This window comes from Chlorocebus sabaeus, chromosome 9, assembly GCF_047675955.1.
Source record: "Chlorocebus sabaeus isolate Y175 chromosome 9, mChlSab1.0.hap1, whole genome shotgun sequence".
Taxonomy (NCBI): domain Eukaryota; kingdom Metazoa; phylum Chordata; class Mammalia; order Primates; family Cercopithecidae; genus Chlorocebus; species Chlorocebus sabaeus.
The window spans coordinates 53,759,958-53,777,671 of NC_132912.1; the positions used below are offsets into that span (position 1 = coordinate 53,759,958).

General features: G+C 41.5%; 1 protein-coding gene and 1 non-coding gene across 2 annotated transcripts in view; both read right to left on the bottom strand.

The window, feature by feature from the left end:
- The window catches only part of LOC103247696 (arf-GAP with GTPase, ANK repeat and PH domain-containing protein 5-like), a 29,063-nt gene extending 15,679 nt beyond the window's left edge, over window positions 1–13,384 (bottom strand). The window contains 4 exon segments of the mRNA XM_073019008.1: window positions 4,497–4,531; window positions 7,476–7,544; window positions 9,860–9,928; window positions 10,302–13,384. Coding sequence (XP_072875109.1) covers window positions 4,497–4,531; window positions 7,476–7,544; window positions 9,860–9,928; window positions 10,302–10,563 — 435 coding nt within the window. The 5' untranslated portion in view covers window positions 10,564–13,384.
- Window positions 13,385–13,528: 144 nt separating this feature from the next.
- LOC103215870 (uncharacterized) overlaps window positions 13,529–17,714 on the bottom strand; it is a 40,619-nt gene continuing 36,433 nt past the window's right edge. Inside the window, exon 9 of the transcript XR_005244105.2 lies at window positions 13,529–17,341. This is a non-coding gene — a transcript (uncharacterized protein). The remainder of the gene's footprint in view (window positions 17,342–17,714) is intronic.

Here is a 17,714-nt window from a genome sequence, read left to right on the forward strand (position 1 = left end):
TTTTAGGCTCTTCAACAATAAATGGAAGCAGTCACTTAGTCGTTTTAAGGTTTAGTGACAAAAACTAGAAAATAATAGTACCTAGTAACTAAGTCCAAAAAAAAAAAAAAAAAAAAAAGCCTTACCATCAAAGGTCCAGTACCTGTTGCAAGCCAAGGCCCACCCACTGATTTCTTCCACTGTACCTGCTGCCTCTCATTTTAACCCATTAAAAATACTAATGTTGTCTTCCTTATAGAGGTCTTTCACCTCCGTCGTTAGGTCTATTCCTAAGTATTTTATTTTATTTCATTTTTGCAGCTATCATAAAAGGGGTTGAGTTTTTGGTTTGATTCTAAGCTTGGTTGCTGTTGGGGTATAATAGAGTTACTGATTTGTGTACATTAATTTTGTCTCCTGAAACTTTCCTGAATTCATTTATCAGTTCTAGGAGCTTTAGGGAAGACTCTTTAGGGTTTCTTAGGTATATGATCATATCATCAGCAAACAGCAACAGTTTGACTTCCTCTTTACCGATCTGGATGCCTTTTATTGCTTTCTCTTGTGTGATTGCTCTGGCTAGACCTTCCAGTACTATGTTGAATAGAAGTGGTGAGAGTGACTGCTGCAAACCTTAGTTACATCCTAGGAAAAAGAATACTTCCTACAATAAAACTAAGGTATCATCCTTACCCTTCTCTTTGTCTCACCCAGAAATATGATGGGGGAATTACCTGCCCTAACCCCTCCCTCAAGAAATATATTACTGTACCCTGGAATTTAGACAAAACCTTAAATCTCCAGGCTTTTTAAAGCACAAAATATAAATAAAAGCTGGGAAAGTAAACCAAAATTCTTCAGATTGTTCCTCATGAATATCCCCCTTCCTCTGCAATTCCCCAGAGTGGTAACAGATGGTTAGAGGCAGCTCAGGTGAATTACCCAGCTTGCCTCTCAACTCATTCCTCCTCCTCCTCTCAAAGGCTGAAGGCAGGGCCTTTCCAGTCCTCACGACATGCCCTTCACCTAGTCCCTCCTGACCTAGGGATGGAGGCTTTGAGTCCCACAGTGTGGTGATACAGAGCACTAGTTGTCACTGCCTGGCTTTATTTAAAGGAAACGCACTAGGCTTCCTCTGTAGAGCTCTGAAAAGGTTGACTACATAGAGGTCTTTTCTGTTTTTACTCGGTGAAGTATTTCTCACATCTTTTGTTATCAGAGTACCATTCCAATCTCTTAACTTGCAGTTGTGTGGAAAATTGTTTTGTAATGAAAGATCTTCACTGGGGGATTGAGCAGCATTTAGTAAAGTCTATGTTTGAAAATAAAATAAAATAAAATAAAAAAATAAATGGTGAGAGTGGGGATCCTTGTCTTGTTCCAGTTCTCAGGGGGAATGCTTTCAAATTTTCCCCATTCAGTATTATGTTGGCTATGGGTTTGTCATGGATGGCTATTACATTGAGGTATGGCCTTTGTATGCCGATCTTGCTGAGGGTTTTAATCATAGAAGGATGCTGCATTCTGTCAAATGCTTTTTCTGTGTCTATTGAGACGATCATGTGATTTTTTGTTTTTAATTCTGTTTATGTGGTGTATCACATTCATTGACTTGTGTATGTTAATCCAATCCTGTATTCCTGGTATGAAACCCATTTGATCATAGTGGATTAATATTATTATTATTTTGAGATGGAGTCTTGCTCTGTCACCCAGGCTGGAATGTGCAGTGGTGTAATCTTGACTCACTGCAACCTCCACCTCCCAGGTTCAAGCAATTCTCCTGCCTCAGCCTCCTGAGTAGCTGTGATTACAGGCATGCACCACCATACCCAGCTAATTTTTGTATTTTTAGTAGAGACAGGGTTTCACCATGTTGGCCAGGCTGGTCTTAAACTCCTGACCTCGTGATCCACCCGCCTCGGCCTCCTAAAGTGCTGGGATTACAGGTGGGAGTTACTGCGCCAGGTTGGATTATTTCTTTGATATGCCCTTTGAACTACAAAACATAGTTGAATGAAATCATGGACACAAACAAATGGAAAGACATCCCATGCTCATGAATCGGTAGAATGAATATTGTGAAAAGGACCATACTGCCAAAAGCAATCACAAATTCAACACAATTCCCATCCCAAACCATATATCCCAGGTTTAGGCCATGGTATCTCTGAGCCAGAAAAACCTCACACTGAGGACTATCAGTTAACAGAAGTCCTGCTTCCAAATACAGCAGACCAGGGACCACCACACATTGGAGGGAAGCCTCCAACAAAAGAGATCAAAACAACAGAAAAAAGGAATTCATGAGACCAGTCAAAATCAGGAGCAAAACTTTAAAACAAAATCTGAAAATACTCTCAAAAATATAAAATTGAATAAAAATGTAGAGGATAAAATGACAGAATATCCCAGAAGTGGAATAAAAAGACAAACTGAAAGAAACAGAAGGGGAAAAATTAAAAACCAATGTCTGTATACTGGTCTAAGCAGCCTAGCATCTGAATAACAAGACTATCGATAAAAAAGTAACGGAACATAAAAAAATTCTCAAGAAGAGATAGTCTGCAGGTTTAGTAGTCTCAAAAAAATGAGAAGATCCCCACCAAGCTGTGACTGTTTTTTTTTTGTTTTTGTTTTTTTTTGTGATGGAGTCTCACTCTATTGTCCAGGCTGGAGTGCAGTGGTGCAATCTGGGCTCACTGCAACCTCCGCCTCCTCGGTTCAAGTGGTTCTCCTGCCTCAGTCTCCCAAGTAGTTGGGACTACAGGCGCACGCCACCAGTCCTCGTTAGTTTTTGTATTTTTAGTAGAGATGGGGTTTCACCGTATTGGCCAGACTTGTCTCGAACTCCTGTCCTTGTGATCCACCCACCACAGCCTCCCAAAGTGCAGGGATTACGGGCATGAGCCTCTGTGCCTGGCTCCCACCAAGCTGTTATTATAAAATTTCAGAACCTCAGAGATATAGAAGATCCTAAAAAGCTTCCACAGCTACCTAAAACCTGGGTGTAAATAATGTATCACACACTGGAAATAGATTAAAGAATAACACTGTAATTAGAGCACAACTGCGAAATGTCTTCAGAACCATAAAATTTAGATTCAACCTAGAGATGTACTCTCTATCAAAGAGGAGAGATTTTAAGATTGGCCAGCTCTCTAAACATCTCCACCCAGGAAAATGTGCTCAAGTACAACTAGAGAGGATAACAGGACAGAAGGAAACACAGAATCAGGGACTCAGGCGATGCCACACAAGAGAGCAGTTACGTTCTGCAGTTAAGATCCCAAAAGACTTTAAGGAGATAGCACTGAAAAGTAGACATCGAGCATATCTAGGGAAAGCCACTCTATATTGAGCTAGGATGACAAAAGGCCAAAGAAAGTTGCCCTCCTACAAAGAAAAAAAGGAACAAATGTGTTTTCACAGACAGAAAATATCTTTGAAAGGCATGTGATAAATGCTACAACACTTAGGGGAAAAACAGCTGTTAGAAAATAGGCAAATGAAATAGTCAGAAAATTAACTTCATGCTGAAAAATAATGGATGTGAAAGCAAACAGACCACCCAGAGGCTCCTTACTATATCTGGATGGATAAACTCACATCGGCTAGGAAAAAAGAGAAGATCCAGGAGAATTGCAGAAGTGCTCAGATTTCAGAACTGTTTCAGAGACAGGGTGAAGGACATGTAATGCAGAGGCACAGTGAAAACACCATATGACTTAGCAGTGAATAATATTTGCAGAGTCATAATCATGTAAATATTATTGATTTAATGAAAAAGTGTGCTACAATTGGAAGAAACAGAGGGAGGAACAAAAGATCATGGTGTAGCGAGGAAGGTATGCTTTCACCTGCTGTGATAGACAATCAGTAGACAGTGCTGGCATTAACTTATTCTATTTTTATTTCGTTAAATATAAGATTAAATATGTAAGGTAGTGTTTTTTGGTTTGTGTTGTTTTTTTTTTTTTTTGAGACAGAGTTTCACTCTCTCGCCCAGGTTGGAGTGCAATGGCACCATCTCGGCTCACTGCAACCTCTGCCTCCCAGGTTCAAGTGATTCTCCTGCCTCAGCCTCCTGAGTAGCTGAGATTACAGGCATGCGCCACCACATCTGGCTAATTTTGTATTTTTGGTAGAGACAGAATTTCACCATGTTGGTCACGGTTGTCTCGAACTCCTGACCTCAGATGATCCGTCCACCTCGGCCTCCTAAAGTGCTGGGATTACAGGCATGAGCTACCATGCCCAGCCTTAAGGCAGATCTTTTTACCATAACCAGACTATTGAAATGTAACTTAAATATCAGACATCCTTAAAAGGTGGACACACTAAACTAAAGACTTTTCTAGATAAATTTAATACTTAGGAAAAGAGAAGAGATTTAGAAAATCCACAAAAAGAGGTCCACGCTACCACCACTGGGTCCACATTGTAATTTAAAGAAATCAAGAGAGACAACTTTATGTCAAATTATCAATTTCTTAACTATTTGACTGTTTACTTACATGGTTTGTACAATTGCTTCTTCTTATTTCTACAACTAAGAATAAAAAAAAACAAACTGGTCACTTCTGATACAAATAGCATAACATAAAAGTAGTTGTTAACATCTTGGTGATTACTCCTATGTAAAATGAGACAAAATTCCATTTAAAAAACCTATTTTCAATAATTCGTAATTTAAATTATCTGGCACGATTAATGTCATAAAATCAAATTTAAAAACTTAGCTTTTCATCTACTTTACCTTTTGTTTCTATTACATACAAATGAAGGAATCCTCATGTACAAAAGAAAAGGGTAAAAAAGTTAGGCCAGATGAAAATCTTAGCTAATAAAAAAGTTTAACTGTTGCATATATAAGCCATGATCCATTAGTATTCTCTCATTCTGTATTTACACATAGCTTACTTTAATTATCAGAAGCTAAGAGCTAACAGCTCTAAGAACTACTTCCTGACCAGGCACCTATCTCTAGATGCAACAGAATCCCTGTAAGCATCTTGAACCACACTTAGTGGTTATCTACTGTGTCACTAAAAACAAAACAAAACGGCCGGGCGCGGTGGCTCAAGCCTGTAATCCCAGCACTTTGGGAGGCCGAGACGGGCGGATCACGAGGTCAGGAGATCGAGACCATCCTGGCGAACACGGTGAAACCCCGTCTCTACTAAAAATACAAAAAACTAGCCGGGCGAGGTGGCGGGCGCCTGTAGTCCCAGCTACTCCGGAGGCTGAGGCAGGAGAATGGCGTAAACCCGGGAGGCGGAGCTTGCAGTGAGCTGAGATCCGGCCACTGCACTCCAGCCTGGGCGACAGAGCCAGACTCCGTCTCAAAAACAAAACAAAACAAAACAAAACAAAACAAAAAAGGGGTCTTTACACAACTCAAAAGTAATGTATCCTAATTTTTTTTTTTTTTTTTTTTTTGAGATGGAGTCTCACTCTGTAACCTAGGCTGGAGTGCAGTGGTGGGATCTCAGCTCACTGCAACCTCTCTGACTCCCAGGTTCAAGTGATTCTCCAGCCTCAGTCTCCCGACAAGCTGGGACTACAGGCACGTGCCACCACGCCTAGCTAATTTTTTTTTTTTTTTTTTTTTTTTGGTATTTTTAGCAGAGAGGAGGTTACACTGCATTAGCCAGGATGGTCTTGATCTCCTAACCTCAGGATCCACCCTCCTCGGCCTCCCAAAGAGCTGGGATTACAGGTGTAAGCCACAGAGCCTTTCGTAATTTTAATTGTAAAATAAGTATACAAACCTAATTGGACATAGTGTCTGCAGCACAAAAAAAATCATTTTTGTTTTTCTAAAAAAAGGCCAGAATAATAAAAGCCCCAAGAGGGACTTGGGCCATGCTTTGTTTCCTACATTGCCTCTGCCTTTGATGCTGGAAGGGCCTTGTAGGCAAAAGTTCCTACCACTGAAGAGTGAGGGACATGGAATAGCTTTTCTTTTACCGCTTCCATACTCTCTAGGTAAGAGAAGCCCATGGCTCAGGAAGGAGCTGGGAAATACAATTCTGATATGTGTTGGATATGTTCCCCCTCCAAACCTCATGTTAACATAGGATCGTTAATGTTGGAGACAGGGCCTAGTGGGAGGTGTTTGGGTAATGTCGGGGGATTCCTTATGAATGGCTTGGTCCCATCCCTATGGTAATAAGCAAATTCTCATTATGGTAGTTTAAAAGACTGTGGTACCAGCCAGGTGCGGTGGCTCAAGCCTGTAATCCCAGTACTTTGGGAAGCTGAAGCAGGCGGATCACCTGAGGTCACGAGTTTGAGACCAGCCTGGCCACCATGGTGAAACCCCGTCTATACCAAAAATACAAAAATTAGCCAGGTGTTATAGTGCCCGCCTATAGTCCCAACTACTCAGGAGGCTGAGGCAGGAGAATTGCTTGAACCTGGGAGGTGGAGGTTGTAGTGAGCCAAGATTGCTCCATTGCACTCCAGCCTGGGCAACAGAGCGAGACTTCATTTCAAAAAAAAAAAAAAAAAAAGAGTGTGGTACCTTCCCCCTTCCCCTCTCTCCTCCCTCTTTCACAGTGTGGAACCACCTGCTTCCCCTGTGCCTTCTATCATGATTGTAAGCTTGCTGAGGCCCTCACCAGAAGCAGATGTTGAAGCCATGTTTGTACAGCCTGAAGATCTATGAGCCAATTAAACCTCTTTTTGTTATAAATTACCCAGCCTTAGGTATCTCTTTATAGTAATGTAAAAAATGAACACAAATTCTAATCAGAAATAACTGACTCAAGATGGGCAAAGTCTACTCAAACTATAAAAACAAAGGTTACAAACTCCCATGTTTTACTGTGCTGCATTACTTTACATATTATTGTAGAACCCTCACTTGTATTCTTGCTGTTTCAACTGGAAAACTTGGTTGTGCATGGCTTTTTAGCAAATACATGAGGATTTAATGATAACTTTAAGGAAAATAAGCAGGAGTAGGGCATGTTTAAATTGACATTACATCAAATGAAAGGGTTAATAACTTAAAAATTTTGAGTAGCATGAACTTGGATGTGGTAAATGAATGTGGTCAGAGGATTGTATGAGAGGAGGCCCAAATCACAGATTCAATTTCCGATAATAAACAACTATGTTTTTAATTTGTTTAAAAGAAAACCAAGCTGAAGCCTAAGTTCTATCATTCATCTTTAAAATGTACTCTTTGGAGCAAGGGAAAAGGGGCCAAGAATTATGAATAAAGAGAAATCCATGACTCCTCCATCACATGACAAATTAATTGTGTTGATAAAAAGATGGCAAAATGTATAAACAAAAAGTTTACACGTTTTCACTAACAAGATAACTAAAGGAAAGTATATCACATGTTAAAATAAGACAAGTGAATATGTGAAAAGCTGAAAAATTTAAACCAATATGAGTTTTTCTAAATACTTCCTAAAATACAGCTGATCAAACAAGAGTTTTTACTCTTTCTCTTAGTGGAAAAAGCAATGTTGTCTCACCATCTGTTTGAGAGTTCCTCTGGAATATTGTGGTTGCCTCCGGATTGGCAGAAGGGTTAAAATCCAAAGCTATATGTATAGAGGGAGAAAAGAAAAAAGATGTAATCATTTACTAAAATTTATCAATGCGTTTACTCAACTGCTGCATTTAGGCTATTTCACTACTTTTATTCTTATCCATTGAAATGAATGTATAGACATAAGATAGAGCCAGGCAAGGTGGCACATGCTTGTAGTCCCAGCTACTCAGAAGGCTGAGATGGGAAAATCACTTGAACTCAAGTCAGGAACTTGAAGCCAGCATGAGTAACATAGTGACACCCACCTTTATTCAAAAAAAAAAAAAAAAAAAAAAAAAAAAAAAAAAAAAAAAAAGAAGAAGAAGAAAAAGAAAAAGAGGTAAATGCTGGCTTTGAGTTGTGTAAAATCAATTTTGCATAAAATACATCAAGATGGCAGTAAGTTTTAAAAGACAGGTCTATTTTATAGGCAAAGTATAAGATGTATTCTAGAGTTTTTAAAAATTTTTTAAAAGTAAATTCAGCATATCTGTCACTTCCATGTCATTCTGAGGACATAGAACCTTAATTCTGTTGAGTAGCTGTCTTCCACAGTCATGTGATATCTCTAAGTCTTCATTTCTTCATTAGCAATACATAGGGAGAACATACACAGGCCTTATTTATATTGGAAAGAGCCAAATGAAACATACACAAACTGTGTTGTAATCCTAAAGAATGACAATAAACAGCCATTTTGGGGCTCTCATCCAACACTACCCATCTACTAACTGGTGTGTAACATCACTCAGAGGCTTTCCTTACATCAGTAAGCAGAGGATAAGTTTACACAAGTACTTACACGCTTTGTGTATAAAGGTATAATCAATTAATTCACATAATATATTTGTTTATTCTAAAGCAATCCTTAAATATTTTGAAAAGTGAGGATAGTACTTCCAAGTTACAAAGTCACACTCATCATGAGTCTTAATTATCCTACTTCTTAAAAAATTAAGAGCCCAACCAAAGTTTAAATAGAAGAGCTACAAGACATTTCCTCTACAGTAATGAAATCTCTGGCATTTAAATGAAACCAATAAGCCAACTGGATTTAATTTCGTTGTGATGCAATGTTTTCCATGAAAATTTTAGTTTTTATTCAAGAACTATATTACTACCCAGAATTACTTTTACTTAGATTCATCTCTTCGCAAAATTTTAGAGGCAAATCAACTGTTTTCTCTTTTCTACTGCCTCCCATCCCCTGCCTCTCCCAGCAGCGTAGAGACTGAAAAACTCCCAACTTTCTTTTTTTTATTTTGTGAGACAGGGTCTTGCTCTGTCACCCAGGCTGGAGTGCACTGGCGTGATCTCTGCTTACTGCAACCTCTGCCTCCCGGGTTCAAGCAATTCTCCTGCCTCAGTCTCAAGAGTAGCTGGAACTACAAGCATGCGCCACCATGCCCAGCTAATTTTTGTATTTTTTTAGTAGAGATGGGGTTTCACCATGTTGGCCAGGCTGGTCTTGAACTCCTGACCTCAAGTGATCCACCTGCCTCGGCCTCACAAAGTGCTGGTATTACAGGCGTGAGCCACCATGCCTGGCCAAAACTCCAATTTTCTTATCTTTGAACAAGATGCTATTGTCAGGAAGGGAAGGACAAAGGGGGAATCATGGCAACAAACACTCTTACAGGGAAGGTCGGAGATTTTAACCGGCAATCTTTATACTACACATTAAAAGTCTACATTGATGTTTCATGTCTTTTGAAAGTTCTGACCACGAACCTCACCTATCTTTCAGAACAAGGAGGTAAATAAAATCTGTTAAGTCACCGGAATAAATCTGGAGACACATTTTGTGTTAAAGTAAGAATTTTAAAGTCATCAGAGCCTCATGGGCAAACTTCTTTGACAAACCCTCCCCCCACACACACAGTCATTTTTCTGCATCCCTGGTTGTGACATTTTGCACCTTTCACAATTATTTTAAGCACCCTCTTCCCCCCCCACCCACCTCTGCGTTCAAATTACCGTTAGAAGAAACTAAGCAGCCTCTATCAAGGTGACTTACAGCAGCCCATTAAGAATGCCATACAGCCTCTCCCATGGCAACCTCCATTCTGATTTTCAACAAGAAATCCCCGAATATCTGAATATGAACTGTCCTGAGATTTAGCTACTTCAACAAAGGAAACAATTAGGCACTTACCTGGTTCCTTCACTTAGGTACCATCTGGACAGGTACAAAGTAAAAATAAGATGGGTGCTGGAAAGTTAGGATATTTGAGTTTTTATTGAGAAAAGGAAGAGAAGAGTCCAAAGAAGCCTCAGCAAAGTCCCACAGGATAATACATAGAGCTACAGACAATGTTGTCTCACCATCTGTTTGACAGTTCCTCTGGAATATTGTGCTTGCCTCTGGATTGGCAGAAGGGTTAAACTCCAAAGCTATATGTATAGAAGGAGAAAAGAAAGAAAAGATGTAATCATTTGTAAAAATTGATCAACTCATTTATTCGACTGCTGCTTATTCAACAAGAAGAGCCATAAATAAATGGTCCCATGGCAGCCTGGGAGAATGAGATAAGAGAGCAAGAACTGGGCGATTGCGAGGGGAGACGAAAAGAAACTGACTGGACTTGGTGGGGAAAGACTAAGGGGTGGGAATGCAAGGCAGAGCCAGCTCTTGTTCCTGGCCATCCCCGGGAAAGCTGGCTACAGACAGAAAGGAGCTCAAAGTGGGCGATGCCTCCCAGGGGACCTTGGGGACAGCAGCTGCCAGAGGCAAGCCGAGGGCAGATGGCACCCGTCACCTTCTTACCTTCAGGCATCTCCCGGTCATGGATGTGGTGCATGTGGAGGTCCTCACCAACTTCAACAGTCACCTCAGCAGGCTGCACAGCAGCAGCCACGGGTGCCCCTGCCATCCTGTCCCCAGCTCCTGCCATCCCGTCCCCAGCTCCTGCCATTCTGTCCCCAGCTCCTGCCTCATAGATCTCAGATTCAGAGGGACACACGGACCCCTGTTGCTGGTCAAACTCAGGGTCACTGGGGCGCACACAACAGGTCAGTATGTTCCCCATGGGGCGCCTCTACTGTCTGCCACCACCTGGGCCTCTGCTCACAGCTTTGACCACGCACTCCTGCTATCCTAGGCCAAGGCTATGCTGCACTTGCAGAGATGGTCTTGTCTGCTGCTCGCCTGCCCACCTCACAGGCCGGCCATGGCCCCGGCCCTGGCCGCGGCTACGGGCCAAGGCCCGCACCCTGCCGCCTCCCCTGAGTTGACTTGTCTGGGAGCGTGAAGACCAGTCGACTTATTTAATAGGTTGTGAACCCAACAAGCGCTGAGAGACACAACAACTGCCTGCAGAGAGAACAGACGGAGCTCCTCCTCCTTCTGTAGTCACCTACAGACTGAAGCCCACTGGCCCAGGTGGGAGCCTAGGCATGTGGCACACAATGCCCCACCCCACACTTCACAATGCCCTCCCTGACAGCTCACAGTGCCCCACCCTAGCTGCCACCCCTCCCTAACAGCTCAGAATGCCCCTGCCTGGGCTGCCCCACCCTGTGGCTTATGAGGTTGCTGCTCTCCTGGCCCCTCGTGCAGTGCCAGTGGGACTAAGGTTTTCATCCATCACCAGCTTCCTGAGCTTTTTAGTCCTAAGAAAAGCACAGGGTAGTTCGTTGCTTGAAGCCATCTTCCTCTATGAGTTCTACACAAAGCCTCAGTAGAGTGGGTCCCATTAGCAACCAAGTTGAACAACTTTTATTTGCTGACTGAATGTAGATACACCTGAACGGCTGACTGGCTGACTGCTTTTGTAACTAAACACTCCTCTCCTGTCTTCCAATGAGTGGTCATTTTTGTCTGCAACTTGACCACAGCAATCCCTGGGGCCCTAGCTCTATTCTCAATAAAGAGTTACGGCTGTGTGTCTTGAATGACACCTTAGGACCCATCCTGCCTCCACCTCCTTCTCCATAATATAGAAACCTAACTTGTTCCTCCAAGCTCTGAAATGCTGAAACTTACCAACTCACTTTTCTCCCCGCTATTTCTTCCTTCCATGGCAGGGACTTTCAGATTGTCTTTCTTTTACTAACAAAGCACTATGCATGATTTTGTCATACAAAATTGAGAGCCATAAAGTGGGTTACCACCATCCTAATTCAATAAAGATAATACTCGACATCTGGCAACTAATGTGTGCTTGACAGTGTCCGCACTGTGCTATGCTCACTTAACCCTCAGAAACAATCTCATTTTACAGGTTTTATAGAAAAACTTGAGATGGAGAAGGTAAGTAACCTCAAGTAACCTCACATGACTGCTAAGGATGGGGCCACAATTTGATCCCAGGTAGTCTGAATCCCCCAGTTCTTCAAGTATGATTATCAGAAATTATATCAGTCTGTTTTCACACTGATATAAAGAAATACCTGAGGCTGGGCAATTTATAAAGGAAAGAGGTTTAATTGACTCACAGTTTCACATGGCTGGGGAGGCCTCAGGAAATTTATAATCATGGCAGAAGGGGAACCAGGTCCAACTAACATGGTGGCCGCACAGAGAGTGTGAGCATGTGAAGGAGCAACTGTCAAACATGTATAAAACCATCAGATCTCAGCTGGGTACGGTGGTTCACACCTGTAACCCTAGCACTTTGGGAGGCCAAGGTGGGTGGACTGACTGAGGTCAGGAGTTCGAGACCAGCCTAGCTAACGTAGTGAAATCCCATCTCTACTAAAAATACAAAAATTAGCTGAGTGTGCTGGTGCATGCCTGTAATCCCAGTTACTCAGAAGGCCAAAAGCAGGAGAATCGCTGGAATCCAGGAAGCAGAGGCTGCAGTGAGCCAAGATGGCGCCATGGCACTCCAGCCTGGGCGAGAGAGCAAGACTCAATCCCAAAAAACAAAACAAAACAAAACAAAACAAAATCCTGTAAGATCTCGTGAGGACTCACTGAATACCACAAGAACAGCATGAGGAAAACTGTCCCCATGATCCAGTCACCTCCCCCAGGCCCCTCCCTGGACACATGAGGATTATGGGGATTATAATTCATGCTGAGATTTGGGTGGGGACACAGCCAAACTATATCAGAAAGTAAAGGTAGAAGTCAAGCTTGGATGGCAAGTGACACTGTAGATTACTATTCTTTTTTTGTTTTTTATTTTTGAGACGAAGTTTTGCTTTTATTGCCCAACAAATTTTTGTTTTTCTAATTTCATGTTCAGATTGTGTCTTGCAGATGTACAGAAATACAATTAATAAATGATTCTATTAACCCTTTATGCCTCAACCTTGCTGAACCCTCTTTTTTTTTTTTTTTTTTTTTTAGATGGAGTTTCATTCTTGTCGCCCAGGCTGGAGTGCAATGGCGCAATCTTGGCTCACCCCAACCTCCACCTCCTGGGCTCAAGTTATCCTCCTGCCTCAGCCTCCCGAGTAACTGGGATTACAGTCATGCGCCACCATACCTGGTTAATTTTGTATTTTCAGGAGAGATGGGGTTTCACCATGTTGGCCAGGCTGATCTCAAACTCCTGACCTCAGGTGATCTGCCTGCCTCGGCCTCCCAAAGTGTTAGGATTACAGGCGGGAGCCATCACTCCTGGCCCCTTTTTGTGTTTTAACATCAGTCAACCCTCGTATTTTAAAATAAAAACAATGAATGGAGGTACCTTAGAACAAGGGAATTATACATCTTCCTCTTGTCCTGATCCTGGTGCAGACAGTTTGTCTATAAAATGTTACTCACAGACGAATTCATGAGAGCATTACTATGACTTTCAAATCCATATACAAGTCAATGCTCATTCATGAATATTTCAATAAAATAAAACTAATAGCAAAATAGAATCCCAGGGTTGAAGCAGTTTCAAGAAAAAGGAGTTGGCAATATGAAGTAAAATAGCAAAAAAAGGTTTTTTTTTTTTAAAAAAAAGGGTATATTTGTGTCTACAAGTTTTTTTTTAAATTATAGCATTAGATAATGTATATATATTATATATATACACATACATAAATATACACACATACACATATATAAAGCAATGGAAGTGCCATTGTTTTCACACTAGTCTAGAATATTAAAATATATGTATAACGTGGTCAGCAAAATAATGGCCCTTCAAAGATGTCCACAGATTCCTAGAACCCTACATGAAAATGGTATGTCATACATATGATTAAGGTAAAGACCTTGACATGAGGAGACCACCCTGGTGCTATGGAAGGAACGTTGTGTTCCGTCAATGTTCTTGTGTTAAAATCCTAACCTCAAGGTGATGGTATTAGGAGGTTAAGCCTTACGGGAGACTCTGCCCTCATGACTGGGATTAGCACCCTTATTAAAGGCACAAGGGATCTTGTTCGTTCCTCTCACCATGTGAAGACACAGCAAGAAGGAAGCCTCTATGAGAAAGCAGACCTTCTCCAGACATCAAAACTACTGGCACCTTGATCTTGTACTTCTCAACCTCCAGGACTGTGAGAAACAAAGTTCTGTTGTTTATAAGCTGCCCAGTCTAGTGCATTTCCTTGTGGCAGTCTGTATGGATTAGGACAGTGGCCTCATGTGGATGATGATGGCGTCTCCATTCAGGACTAAGTAAGCACATGAGTCCTTAACAGTGGAAGAGAAGGGGGAAGGAAAGAGCCACAGAGACATGTAGCCATAGAAGAAGGGTCCATGAGATGCAAGGTTGCTAATGGTGAGAGTGGAGAAGAGCCCAAAGCCAAAAAATGCAGGCAGACTCCAGAATGTGGAAAAGACGAGAAAAAGATTCTCCCCTAGAGCCTCTAGAGATGAAGGTAGCCTTTCCACCACCTAGATTTTAGCCCAGGGACATCCACATCAGACTCTGACATACAGGAGTGTAATCAATTTATTTTATACCCTGACATGGTAGTAGTTTGTTGTAGCGGCAATGGACTAGTAATAAATAAATATATATATACACACACAAATATATATTAGCCGGGTGTGGTGGCGTGTGCCTGTAGTCCCAGCTACGCGGGAGGCTGAGGCAGGAGAACCGCTTGAACTCGGGAGGCAGAGGTTGCAGTGAACCAAGATACTGCCACTGTACTCCAGCCTGGCGACAGAGCAAGACTCCACCTCACATTATCTTCATTCTGAGAAGGTATAATCATCAACACATTCTTGAGCACAACTATGCACACATGCACTTCCGCATTCACAAGCCATGCTGTGTGCACACACTGATGCCCCTAGATTCCTTCTTTGAAGAGATGGTGTCTTGGTGTGTATATGTGTGTGTGTGTGTGTGTGTGTGTGTATACATATACACACGCACTACCCACACATACACACAGAACTACATACATCCTGCCCTTCAAAACTGAAGCAGATCAACTATACATTAGCATTAACTTAGCTGGGTGTGGTGGTGCACACCTGTAGTCCCAGCTACTCAGGAGGTTGAGAGGGAGGATCACTTGAGCCCAGGAGTTTAAGACCAGCCTGGGCAACACACTGAGGCCACATTTCAAAAACAAACAAACAATAACGCAACAAACCTTTGACTAAGCTCATTTCCCAAATTTGAAGAGGAGACAATTATTAGATCAAGAAGAGAAAAGAGAAAGGTAGAGCTGCTGACTTCTGTGGTGGAAGCACAGGCACAGGCCCAAACATACTCCTGTCCTCCTGGCTTTCCTGTCCCTTCTCATAAGGAACACATGAACCTCTAAAACTGAAGCATGGATCACAGACCCATACTCAGAACTCAATGCAGTTTTGTTCTATGATTTTTTATACATACGTGTCCTTGTTTCTGCTTCCCGTTCACAACTCCCTTATTCTAGTTAGAAAAAAAATGGCTATTACCAAATATGAGTATATCCTCATATACTAATGCCAACTGATCACCAGCTGGTTTTCTTCTTTTACAAAGTCATAAATCTTTAGGCTTTAACACGTCTTCAAGCAACAGAATGTTATTTTCCGGTTCATTAACACAAATTCTATATTTAAAATGAAGACTTCACAAGTTGATTTCAATAATATATTAATCAAAATAGACTGGCCATGGTTCAAACTGACATTTTTATTAAATGTGATGATAGGTTGAGTAACCCAGCAGTGCTCTAACATGACTTTTGGTTATGGTTTTTTTCCATATTATGTTTAGGCTGAGGCATCCCTAAATGATTCCATTGTAATTCCCCTGCTTAAACATGAGATTTATCTTTACAAAATAATTTATTTTCTTAAAATTACAAGCTAATTCTATATTTCATGCCTGCATAATCTCACTAGATATCAGCTGTATGTGTACACACATACCTATAGGTATTTGTATATACACACATTACATAATTTTTTTAAAAACTTATTAGGGTACGACCACAAAGACAAAGAGGCTTCGTGTAATGTGATGGAAACACAATTGCAGGACAAACAACAGGCTGCTGTGAGGGCTGTATTTATTGTTGCTGCTGTAAAACTTGGAAAAACATGGATAGTGGATATTTAATCCCCATAACAGAAAATTTAGCGTGCAGAAAACTTCCCATAATTTTTACAGAGAATATCGATAGAAAGGCATTCAATGCAGGGAATACACAGTGCGACAGTATACAAAAATAAGGAGGTTGATGGTTTAGATTTAGGAGACAAGAGACAGAAATAATAGATGATGTCATAATTACGCTTTTTGGAGTTACGAAAATTCTTCATTTTATATATGGTCAGGTGCTTTCAAATGTCAATGAGAAAAATATGTAAAGGAAGACTCAAATCTAAGATGTGGAGAGATCTTTATAAAAGTGACCTTCAGGCCAGGCACAGTGGCTCATACCTGTAATCCCAGCACTTTGGGAGGTAGAGGCGGGCAGATCACGAGGTCAGAGGATTGAGACCATCCTGGCCAACGTGGTAAACGCCATCTCTACTAAAATACAAAAAATTAGCCGGGTGTGGTGGCATGTGCCTGTAGTTCCAGCTACTCGGGAGGCTGAGGCAGGAGAACCGCTTGAACTCGGGAGGCCGAGGTTGCAGTGAACCGAGATAGTGCCACTGTACTCCAGCCTGGCGACAGAGTAAGACTCCACCTCACATTATCTTCATTCTGAGAAGGTATAATCATCAACACATTCTTGAGCACAACTATGCACACATGCACTTCCGCATTCACAAGCCATGCTGCGTGCACACACCGATGCCCTAGATTCCTTCTTTGAAGAGATGGTGTCTTGGTGTGTCACCCGGGCTGGAGAGCAGTTTTAGGATCACAGCTCACTGCAGCCTCAAACTCCTGGGTTCAAGTGATCCTCCTACCTCAGGCTCCTGAGTAACCTGAACTACAGGAATGAGCCACCATGCTCAGCCAATGTTTTCATTTTTTTGTAGAGATGAAATCTTGCTATGTTGCCCAGGCTGGTCTTGAACTCCTGGCCTTGCCCTCCCAACATGCTGAGATTAGAGGTATGAACCATTGTGCCCAGCCACTGGATTTTTTATTGAGAAGAAAATTTGTTTGCTGACATGTAGGCAATGAATTCATAAATAATAGGTCAGAAATTACTAATTTACAAGTCAATATAATGAGTTGAGTAAACACAAAATAACGGCATAAATTAATAAACAGTTGGTAACTTCAGAGTTTCTTTTTTTTTTCTTTAAAATGAAGCCCTGACAGAGACTGCTACTTGTCCATTCGATGGAACAGTCAGAGGTGGTTAAAATGTCAGAGGTACACGTATTAATACCTTGCTGCCTTTTGTGTAGCTTCCTCTCAGTACTTCACCAGACTCACCTCTCCAGCTGGGTTCAGGAGCCAGACAGGAGCACACAGAACTGGGAATCCAAAGCCATCTCTGACACTAAAAGCAATGAAAACATAAATAATCAAACATATTATCAAGAAATGAAGAAGAGATTGATATCAAGTCCAGCAAGAAGGGAAGAAAGCATTAAATCTGCCAGGCTTTCATTCTGACAAAATAATTTACAACACGCATGTCTCTATCTGACATGTGTGAATAGAAAAAGAACTCAAATACCCGGTTAAATGCAAGATGAAAACGAAAAAGAACTCTTGCTTATTCACCAGTGTACAATCGAATCTGGGCTACTAAAACACTCTCCTGCACTGATTCTCTCTATGCAACACACGCTTTATTGCCATTTGGAAATGGGATTTCTTGCTTTGATTTAAATACACTTCCTTTGATTTCTTACTTTAAGTATACTTTC